At 38.5% G+C, this 12,112-nt stretch overlaps 1 protein-coding gene across 1 annotated transcript in view; it reads right to left on the bottom strand.

Annotated features, from left to right (window-relative positions):
• LOC121442780 overlaps positions 1-11,879 on the bottom strand; it is a gene marked incomplete at its 3' end in the record, with an annotated part of 54,511 nt that extends 42,632 nt beyond the window's left edge. Inside the window, exon 1 of the mRNA XM_041644392.1 lies at positions 11,757-11,879. Within this exon, the coding sequence (XP_041500326.1) occupies positions 11,757-11,879 (123 nt within the window). The remainder of the gene's footprint in view (positions 1-11,756) is intronic.
• Between the last annotated feature and the right edge of the window lie 233 nt (positions 11,880-12,112).

Here is a 12,112-nt window from a genome sequence, read left to right as displayed (position 1 = left end):
ATTGGAGAATGGGCTGCAAACAGTATTGTTAGTAAGCAGGAGCTGGGACAATGCTCATAGGGGAGGAATCAGGAAATCTGGAGATAGTTTAGGGTTTTATTATTATTATTATTATTATTATTATTATTATTACAAAGTCAAAAAGAGAGATAACCCAATGGGTTATCCTGCTCTCCTACTGCTGAACTGAGACTTTAGCATCATTGGCTTGAACATCTGAGCAGCCAGGGTCATACAGGTACTAACTGCCTGGGTGTTTCATAAGGGAAGAAAACACAGATGAGGGCTCACTGTCCACAGTCTAAGGCAGGTCCACGGACTTGCCAGTCTCTGAGACACACATGGGATTAAAAATAGATAATTCATCAAAAAAAAAAAATCAGAGTTCCAAAGAAGGAGAATTAGATATTGAGATTGTTTTTATAAAGGGTAAGTTCATTGACTGGCTTCTGAATTTACATTGTATTATGTTATATATGCATATAATATATAATTTACATTATATATATTCTTACAGTCACTTTAAAGAAACATTTTATAAGGAAACGTGATAGTATTTTTGTTGTTGTTTATACACTTGTGTTTATTTGACTTTTAAAAGATTAATATCTACCATACGAATAAATTATATGTGCAGAATCTAAGCAGTAAACAACTCAGAGCTAATCAGCTGTACTCCTTCTGCAATCGCAGTGTGTTGATTGAATAATACATGAAAAGATGTCCAGTCCTACTCCTCGGCACCAGTCAGTGCTGCCTTCTGTGGGAGAGGGAACTTTGCAGATAAGACTCAACTAGAAACCTTGAGGCAGAAAGATTATCACCCTGCGCTCCTTTGACTCTTTGTAATGACAAGGTCCTCACCAGAGGTGGGGGTAAGGAGAGCCGAAATCAGAAGGAAAGGTGGGACTCTGCTCTCTGTATGCTCTGAAGGTGAAGAAAGACAGCCCTGAGAAAGGCAGATTCTGCCCAATAAAAAGCAGCAAGGGGGCAGCTTTCCTTAACCACCTCCTGAGGAAGAACAGGATGTTCTCGATGTTAGCCCGTTTAACCTGATGTCAGATTTCTGTCTTCCAGACTCATAAGGTGATAATTTGACACGTCTTCTAGCCAACAAGCTCACCATCATCACTAGCAATAGATAGAGACAAGTCCTAAAGACCTTTTGCCTAGGGCCATGCTCATGTTCCTGAAGATATACTACTGTTAGCGGGTTGCGTGAGAATGCTTTCACATATACGACACTCGAGAAGCTTATTCAAGGTTGGCTAAGTCCACAGACATGACGGCAAGAACAGAACATTTGAAACTATGGTCAGACTGGTTTACTGTCACAGAATTTCTCGCTTTCTGACAAAAGCAGAATGGTGGCATTCTGCCTAGTCCATGACACCCTGTAGCAGGTAAAACTAGAACTAAATAACAATGCAGCAAAGAAGAACCCAAAGGTCTATTTGAAAAGTAAACATTAAAGATGTTCACTTTTTTTTGTTGTTGTTTTGTTGTTGTTGTTTTTGCGAGACAGGGTTTCTCTGTAGCTTTGGAGCCTGTCCTGGAACTAGCTATTGTAGACCAGGCTGGCCTCGAACTCACAGAGATCCGCCTGCCTCTGCCTCCCTAGTGCTGGGATTAAAGGCGTGCACCACCACCACCAAGCCACATTTACTTTAATTGGACATTCTCATATGTTTTCCTGGTTTTAAATAACATTAAAATGATGATTTCTGGATACAAATCTCCAGTCCTCACTTCTCCACTAGGTTTAAGATTTGTGAGTCCTCAAACATGCTAGAAAAAAATGTACCTGAAATTTTCAGACACCTCAGATGTAATAGATCAAAGTTAACCCATCATCTACTCCTCCCCTCCATTCAAATTTATTTCTCTTCCTGGCAATGGGTAGCACAGAGGTAAAGCCTACATCTGTGAGGTCTTTGGTTCATGACAGTAGTAAAAATAAAAAGGCTTCTTGTATTCAGCCATGGCAATACCATCCACCAAATAGCCATGGGTAGCAACAGAAACCTGTAGACTAGTTATAAGTCTGCTTTAGTCCGCAACTACTGCTGGCCTCTTCCACCATCTAAACAGGGTCTCAAATTCAACCTCTATCTCCATTTCTAGTAGAGACCTATTGGGCTCCCATAATCTCCCTTCTAGGCTACTATAATATCTATTTTCAATCTCAATTACTATAATATCTCCTTTCTTTAATCTAGATTTTCCTTTTCTTCAAAAAAATGATATTAATTTTAAAATATATTAAAACTGCAACTTTGGCCATGCAATTGTACTACTTTAAGGATTTTTAATATCTATATAAAGTATAAATCTTCAGCATGATGCACAAAGTTTCCCTTGCTTCTTCCCCCTTATTTGGTCTCTGCATTCATGGTTTGTGCATTTTCTTTCATACAGAACTGCTTTCTGTAGTACCATTTATGTGATGCGCTCTTTAACACATGTGAAACTATCTCAAACCTTCCCATTGGAATGTTCTGTCTTTTCTTTGTTGAGTAATATTCATTGCAAGAGTGGCTTCAATTAAGCCGCTTTCCCAAATTATTGGGTAGCATCAAATTTCGCCAATGCTGACCATGCCTCTCTCCTATATATATAGATATAGATATAGACAGATAGACACATATATATGTATATATACATGTGTATATATATATCTCAAATAGTTCAAAGTACCTGAATTATGCTTTTGAGATTCTGTCCCTATTTAGATCACCAAAAATTAGCCCAACACTTGCCTTTCCACAGGTAGTCAATACATATTTGCAATCTCATTGACTGTAATGGCTATGAGAATATTTTATGATGTCAGCAAATGTCTTAATGGTATTTAATAGAAGTTTATGTGATACAGTATTCACCTGCAGGCAAATTAAAAACCTATGCCCGTAACATGTTTAAGAAATGAGAATCCAATCTTTAGGTTTGCATGTATAAAGTAGAGTAAGGGAATAAATCAGGAAAAAGAACAAGGTCAGTGAGGAAGAAGGAGAAGGAACTGTAGAAGAGGATATTTATTAAGACACAGATGCTGTGAATTGGGAAAGGGGGAAAATAGAGGAAACTCAACTGGCAAAGGGAGGAGGAGGGTAATATAGACGAAGAGGGAAGAAGGCGAGATAAATCACACTAAGGATATTTGAAAGGCCCATGAGGAAACATTATTTTAATTATTTTTAAGTTTGCTAAAAGCACATGTACGTTTATATTTTACATATAATATATTTTCATATACACATATGTGTTAAATAGAGTTACCTCACATGCAGTGATAGTGTTCACACACCCCTTCCTCGGCTCTAGGAACCATAGGCTATGTGGGGAAAAAAAAAAACCTGTGTCAAGCAAGAGACAGCTCCCTTAGAGTTGTTGATCAAGGGAACAACCAGACTCCCAAAACACGGTAGGCTGTTGCCATTCCCCTTAGCTGCCTCACAGAATTTGAAGGTAAAACTACTGCTTAAGATATCACACACTTAGGTCTTGGAACTGGAGGAAATCAAGCTGACACTTACTTGGAAAACTCCTCCCTGAGGGGCAGTTCTCGTATTATCAGACGCTGCTGTGCTGCTATACAGGAGGCCTGAAGAAAAACAGTATTGATGAGTCTGCCCAGCTCTAAAGCTTGAAAGCCATAAAGATGACTGTCAATACAACAACAGTGGAACGGATATCTTAGGGCTAACCAATAGCTGTCTAACTGGAATTAACTCTGCAATGGGGGGGGTAACACATTCCTATTACTACATATACAGTGAAGAATCATGATTGGAAAGGTCATAGACCCTAAAGAACAATGTATGGCTGACATTTTCCTAAATTAATATAGCCTCTAACTGTATTCTAAATATTTATCCTGACATTCAGGCATAAGCACACTTCTGTCTGCAACAGACAGAGATTACCACAGAGATGCAAAACAAAGCAGAAAGTGATCTTGGTATGCCAATCCTAACTGGAACATTCACAACACAGCCCCTAAGGAGGAAGAAAGATGGTAAGAACCAAAGGACAAGAATGAATGCAGATTGTTTGTCATAGCCAGAGCCTGCAAACAACCTAAACGCCCCTTGACCGAAGAGTGGATAAGGAAAATGTGCTACATTTACACAATGAAGTACTACACAGCAGAAAAAAAAATAATGACATCTTGAAATTCATGTGATGGAGGAAGGTCATTGGTTAAAAAATAAAGAAACTGCTTGGCTGGCCCTCATAGGTTAAAACATAGGTGGGAGGAGTAAACAGAACAAAATGCTGGGAGGAAGAGGAAGTGAGCTCAGAGGCCATGCTCTGTTCTCCCGGGCAGACGCACATGATGAAGCAAGCCGCCAGGTCAGACATGCTGAATCTTTCCTGGTAAGACCGGTGCTACACAGTTTATTAGAGATGGGTTGATCGGGATATCAGAATTAGCCAGTAAGGGCTAGAGCTAATGGGCCAAGCAGAATGGGCCAAGCAGTGTTTAAAAGAATACAGTTTGTGTGTTGTTATTTCGGGGCATAAGCTAGCCAGGTGGCCGGGGTGCTGGGGACGCAGCCCCGCCGCTCCTATTACTATAGTCGTGGGTAAATGGATGGATCTAGAAAACATATTGAGTGAAGTAAACCAGACCCAGAAAGAGTACATGTACTCACTCATAATTGGCTTTTAGACATAAAGCAAAGAAAACCAGCCTATAAATCATAATCCCAGAGAACCTAGACAACAATGAGGACCCTAAAAGAGACATACATGGATGTAATGGACATGGGAAGTAGAAAAAGACAAGATCTCCTGAGTAAATTGAGAGCATGGGGACCATGGGAGAGGGTTGAAGGGAAGGAGAAAAGAAAAAAGGGGAACAGAGAAAAATATATAGCTCAATAAAAGCAATTAAAAAAAAAAACCTAGGCCAGCGCTCTACCCACTGGGCTACATTCCAAGCCCAACAAGACCATGTCCAATATCCCAGGATTCTGAGGAAAAAATACCCAGACTTTGTCTCAAGTAAAATCAGTAAAGAAGAAAAAAGTCATGGTGTTTTGTTTTTAATATTAAAATAGAGATACTATTCTTATTTGTTTAAAAAAAGATTGAATGCTGCAAGATACAGGACAGGGGTGTTGCACTCATAAACCCCCAACGACCTGGTGGCCTGGACAAGGCCACACCTGTGGGTAGGCCAGAGTGGATGTGAAAAACTTAAGTATGTTCCTCCAGCAGATAAAATGCTATAGCTAGTGATGGCTGCTGAGGGAGGGAGAAGCAGTTTTCTCTGCAGATAAACCCCTAGGTCGGTCTCCCAATTTTATATGGGTAGCTCTAAACAAACATACATGTGATATCATAACTGGACTCAGTAGGTTCTGCAAAGTAATAGTTATAAATGGTCAGGAATTTGAGAGGAATGGGACAACACCGGGAGCTGGGGGAGAGGTAGAAATGATGTGAACATGATGTACTCATGTATAAAACTGTAAAAGTAATTAAAATAAAAGTTTAAAAAAAAAAACAAGAAACTTCTTTTTTTTTCACAATAAAAAGCAAAAACAGCAAAAAGCAGACCCGAAGCTTGAGGAGAACCAGACGCAGCTACTCTGTCCAGACTTTCATTTTAATAGACAGTCCAGCGAAATATAATTATCTTTTTAGTCTCAAGTGCTTTTCAGTGAGTCTTTTGACTTTATGTTTTATTTAGTGTTTTATGAAGATGGTAAGATTATTTATAGAATTGTCAATGCCGTAATACGATGGACAAACTGCTGTCCAGCATTTGATCTCGCTAGCCGTTCTCATCTGCAGGCCCCTCTTCCACTTCCTTCTGAGAGAAGTGGTTTGGTTTCTCAGGGAAAGAGAACTTTCAGAGGTTTAGCATCACTCAACAGCAAAGCTCTCTCCGCACAGAGCTAGCAGTGGCTCGCCCAGTGGAAAGGCAGATTCAGCTCATACCACACCTCAGACACCATGGATGCTCACTTGGCAGAGGAAGTTCATTTCATAACTAGAGGTAACTACGTAAGAATCCGGAAGCCAGAAATAAGAAGTCTGCTGAGACTCTTTCTTGAACTTTGCCACCACATCCAATTAGTCACCAAATTTCATTAGCTTTCTGAAGCAAGACACTTTTTTGTTCACTCTGGTGCCTTAAGTTTTGGGTGAATTTCTCTTCTCTTCAAGATGACATTGAAAATCTTAGCTATGACTTGCAAAGTCAGTTACAATCATCGTTAGATTACCAAAATAATTCACTTGAGTGGAAACACGGCACATTTGGGACTGGATTAAAAACTTAATTAGTCATTTTAATACACTGGAAACAACAATTTCAGATAAGAAAAAGAGCAAGATATCCTTGAAAAGTCACTTTAAAAAATAGAATGTTTACCACAGAAGATTACAGCAAAAGAGTGAAATAAGAGAAAAAAACAGACATCCTTATTAGCAAAGTTAAGCTAACAATATTGTAAACAATAGAAGATGGAGCTTATTCCATATTTTTATATCAAGGAACTGTAATATTTAACAATTCTACTTTAAGCTTTTTAATTTAGGAAGACATTTAATCCACTGAAGAGATCTTATAATTTTGCAGTATTCTAATTTCTCTAGAGACAGAAACGTTCTCAACAGACTACACTAAGTAAAAATTGGGCAAAAACAAATAATAGCATCAGGATTTGACCTTTGATTTTTTTCCACACAATACACCCTGACAGCTGCAGGAGTAATTGTATTATTCTTAATATTAATCTGCTTTCATATTGTATTTAATTTGGTGTCTTGTCTTTTTCAACCTCAGTTCATATTTAAGCTTGTCATGTTAGGTGGATTTTTTCATAACCTTTCAGAAGGGAAATATTTTACACGTGGCCCTCAATGGAGATAATCCAAATTACAAAGAATTCATACACAAATGACCTGAAATCGGCATAGGCCAACAGCAAGACCAGCAATGAGCAATGCACACTCACCTGCTGCTTGATGCTGTTTACACAGTTGTACAAAGGAGGCTTAAGGAAAACATCTTTTACCAAGGAAAGTGGGTGTAGCTCAGGGGAAACAAGTGACTTTCTAGGGTATCCATAAAAAGATGGATAAGAAAACCTGGAGGATTCTGTGAATAATGTAAACTCTCCTAAGAGTTGATCCTTTAGATCTAAATCTGTCAGAATATAGATCTTGAATTCTCAGAAGCATCACACCCAGACGTGTACTTAAATATTAATATCGATGCTAACATACTTTTAAGACCTTTTAAAAAAGTAGGGATATGCTCAGGTCTGGTACATTAGAAAGACTGAAATAGATTTCTTAGGGATCATTTGGGATTCTGTCCCTATTCATTCTTTTATTCTTAGACTAACCACAGCCTATTTTTATTTATTTTATTTGATACCAGGGGACTTGCATGAAAAAGAGCAAGGTATGTGTTCAGTCTCTAAGAATTTTCCATTCTAAAGGAAGAATTAAAGATTGAGTTTGACAAGGTTAGAAGATGGCTCAGTGTTAAGTATCTATCCACCATCCTCTGGCAAGCATGAAGACCCAAGTTGGGATTTCCATCAATCATGTAAACAGCAGAAGGGTAGCACCATTTGTAATCTCAGCTCTAGAGGGATTGTGGGGATGGGGGAGGGACAGATGGATTCCTGAAGCTCGCCCGGTGGAAAGTCTAGCCAAAGGAGTGAAATGGATGCTCTCCAGGCTCAGCAAGAGACACTGTCTCAAGAAACAAGGAGGAGTACAAGCAATGGAGACATTTAACCCTGACCTCCGTGTTAGTAACATAAGCACACACATACCCACTGTTGTAATAAATCTGCGAGCCTACCCGGTCACCTGGGTACCCTGTCCCTTTAAGAGATAAACCCTTCTGTAGGCTGCCTTTTTGTCTTGTTGACCATATCCTTTGCTTTTACAGAAGCTTTTCAGTTTCATGAGGTCCTATTTATAAATTGTTTCTCTCAGTGTCTATACTACTAGGGTTATATTTAGGAAGGGGTCTCCTGTGCTAATTCATACAAGTGTACTTCCCATTTTCTCTTCTATGAGGTTCAGTGTGGCTGTATTCATGTTGAGGTCTTTGATCCATTCAGACTTGAGTTTTGTGCACAGTGATAGATATGGATCTATTTTCATTATTCTACATATTGATATCCAGTTTTGCCAGCATCATTTGTTAAATGTGCTTTTGTTTTTCTATTTTCTAGTTTTTGTTTCTTTGTCAAAAATTTGTAGATGTGTGGATTAATATCTGGGTCTTGGATTGGTTCCATTGGTCTTCCTGTCTGTTTTAATGCCAAAACCAGGCTGTTTTCAGTACTGTAGCTCTGTAGTAAAGTTGGAAGTCAGGGATTGTGATGCCTCCAGAAGTTCTTTTATTGTACAAGATTGTTTTGGCTATTCTCAGTTTTTTGCTTTTCCATATGAAGTTGAGTACTGTTCTTTCGAGGTCCGTGAAGAATTTTGCTGGGATTTTGATGGGCATTGCATTGAATCTGTAGATTGCTTTTGGTAAGATTGCCATTTTTACTATGTTAACTCTGCCTACCCAAGAGCATGGGAGATTTTTTCACTTTCTGGTGTCTTCTTCAATTTCTTTCTTCAAAGATTTAAAGTTCTTGTCATACAAGTCTTCCACTTCTTTGGTTATAGGTCTGACCCCCAAAATATACAAAGAACTCAAGAAATTGGTCATCCAAAGAACAAATAATCAAACAATAAAATGGAGTACAGACCTAAACAGAGAACTCTCAACAGAGGAATCTAAAATGCCTGAAAGACACTTAAGGAAATGTTTGACATCCTTAGTCATCAGAGAAATGCAAATCAAAACAACTCTGAGGTTCCATCTTATACCTGTAAGAATGGCCAAGATCAAAAACATTGATGACAACTTATGCTGGAGAGGTTGCACTCCCATTACTGGTGGGAGTGCAAGCTGGTACAGCCCCTTTGGATATCAGTATGGCAATTTCTCAGAAAATTAGGAAACAACCTTCCTCAAGACCCAGCAATACCACTTTTGGGTATATACCCAAAAGATGTTCAATCTTACCCCAAGGCCATGTCCTCAGCTATGTTCATAGCAGCATCGTTTGCCATAGCCAGGACCTGGAAACAATCTTAAATTCCCCTCGACTGAAGAATGGATAAGGAAAATGTTTTACATTTACACAATGGAATACCACCCACAGAAAAAAACAATATCTTAAAATTTTCAGGCAAATGGATGAATCTAGAAAACATCATATTGAGTGAGGTAACCCAGACCCAGAAAGACAAATATTATATATACTTACTCATAATTGACTTTTAGACATAAAGCAAAGAAAACTAGCCTATAAATCATAATCCCAGAGAACCTAGACAACAATGAGGACTCTAAGAGAGACATACATGGATCTAATTTACATAGGAAGTAGAAAAATACAAGATATCCTAAGTAAATTGGGAGCATGGGAGAGGATGAAGGGGAAGGGAGAGGATAGGAGGGAAGCAGAAAAAAATGTATAGTTCAACAAAATCAACAAGAAAAAAAGAGACAAGCCCACCCACTTTTAATCTCCCCCTTCCCACAGTGCCATGGGACAATGGTCTTGTACCTGTATTGATTTGTCATTTGTATTGGTTTAATAAAATGTTGATTGGCCAGTAGTAAGGCAGGAAGTATAAGTTGGGCAACCAGAACAGGAGAATTCTGGGAAGAGGTTAGGCTCAGTCTGCAATCTTCACCCAGACTTAGAGGATGAAAGATGAGAATGCCTCATTAATAAAAGGTACCAAGCCACATGGCTAACACAAACAAGAATTATAGGTTAATGTATGATAGGTTAATGTACGATGTAAGAGTTAGATAATAAAAAATCCTGAGCTAATTCGTCAACCAGTTTATAATTAATGTAGGCCTCTGTATGTTTTCATTGGGACTGAACGACTGCGGGACTGGGCAGGACAGAAACTTCTGTCAATACTTCAGAGGCAAGTGGGTCACCCACCTTCTCTCCTCATCCTCTTCGCTCTTCCTTCCATAACCCCTTACCTTTATACCTTATTCACTAAATAAACTCTATACCCAAGCTCTTTCCACATGGCCTAGCTGTCTGTCTCCCACATACCACAGATCCTTGTGGGACCAGCCCCAGGTCGTGCCATCATGAATGATAATGCCCACACCCACAGGAACATATATATATATATATATATGTGTGTGTGTGTGTGTGTGTGTGTGTGTGTGTGTGTGTGTAATGAAATGTGAAGAAAAAGCACATTAGTAAAATGCATCTTGCAATGCTTGTTGGTAAGTTAGTAATCACAACATTGTTCCTGCTGCTGATGTCCACATCACAAAGGGAATATAGCAGGAGTGTACTAGCTCTCCAATCAACTGACTTTCAACTACATCCTGGGTATATGAGCAGTTTTCTTTCCCAACCTACATGTACTTAGGCAAGCTTAGCTGTGTTCTATGGTTACAGAGCGAGTATTTGAGGTTTATTAGTTCAACAGTAAAATGAATTACAAAACAGTGAAGGAAAGAAAGTATTTTGGACAGCCTCCTACATAACTAAACTTGCATGGACCGTATTTTATTTATTCTATTGGGAAATTGATGCTTGAGTTAAATAGTTCCCTGAGACTTACATCAGGAAGTGGCAGAGCTGAACTTTGCCCAGGTGTATGGGTGTCAAAGGTTACATTTCACATCTCTCCAGGAATATGTGGGCAACTTTTAACACCATGGTAATCTGTGTATAGTAAACTCTAAAATGTGTTTTGTTGACTGGAAATTTAACAATTTTCATTTAATTAACCTTCTGACAAATGAAGAAAATTGTCTCTGTGAATAGATTCTGTAACTTGACTCCTATTTCTTAACTCACTGAATTTAATGATCTCCATTTCGTCTATGTTCTTACAAATGACCTGATTTAATTACTTATTATGGCTAAAGAATAGAAGATTTATGGTTTCCTCCTCAAGGAAACATTAAGTGTTCGAGAGGACTGATACATTTACTCTTATTTAAATATTATATAATATGCACATGTATTGAAACAGCATATGGTACCCCATAAATATATTTAATTATTTTGCTTCTGTGTCTCAGTTTTTAAAAAGAGGCCATAAATTTGAAAGAGAACAAGGAGGAGTAAAAGGGAGGGTTTAGAGGGAAGAGAAGAAAGGGGGGAATGATGTAATTACATTGTGATCTCAAAAAAATAAAAAAGGGGGGGAATCTAAATTTAAAATACTAAAAAGATTCTAACAGATATTATCACACTAAAGTACATTAAATTTTTAAAGACTACTGTTTCTTCTTGTTCCTTCCTTGGCCTATTACTAGTTAGTATAAGCAAGATTGAGACCAGAAGCATAGACTTATTCTCTTTGCAATTACTTGAAAGCATTAAGTTAAGATGAAGTCTCCTGCCATTCTGTGTAACTTTTCCATCCTTTATGGTTGATAAGATCCAAGTGAAGAATAGTGACTTGGCTGCAAAAGGTATCTCAGGGAACCGTGGAATTTTATTAGAGGTACAGACACTGTGTAGGCACAAGGAAAGAGATTTGGGTTAGCTTTGTGAATACTTTTGTTTCCACAATATGGTAGTTTTGACTCTGGTCATTAACACAACATTCAATTCTTGTAAGCTTCTCTGAGAAATAAGGTCAAGTTGCCAAGGTATGGACATGTTATTTCTGTCACATGACTACATATCAGCCACAGCTCATGGAACCATTCCACCTACTTCTTGGAGCTGCATGTCCTTGGCTGGGAGACTAGCAATAAGAACCCTCTGAGGCTGAGGCGTGTTCATCAAGGACTGGGCACACAAAAAGAGCACAATGAGAACCCCAGAATCACACGTCATTGAGGCACCAATAAAAGAACAAAAACCAAATTTTTAAAAACATGCGTTCTTTAGAGGTCTTCTTTCAATGAAGCTGTGAAAAGGGGTGTACTTGCTCGTTCTTCGAGCCAATAAAATAGTTCAGGGGACAAAAGCAGAAAAAATTATTAGATAAGGAAAACAGCAAAAAAGGGAGGAGGAGCAGAGGAAGGTCTTTCTGGTCTAAGGTTGTTTCCTTATAAGAAGGAAACAAA

The sequence above is a fragment of the Microtus oregoni genome, unplaced genomic scaffold (genome assembly GCF_018167655.1).
Source record: "Microtus oregoni isolate MIOR12 unplaced genomic scaffold, Mior012 000095F_ref0000231, whole genome shotgun sequence".
NCBI classification, from domain to species: domain Eukaryota; kingdom Metazoa; phylum Chordata; class Mammalia; order Rodentia; family Cricetidae; genus Microtus; species Microtus oregoni.
This window is presented reverse-complemented; position numbering and strand designations above follow the sequence as displayed.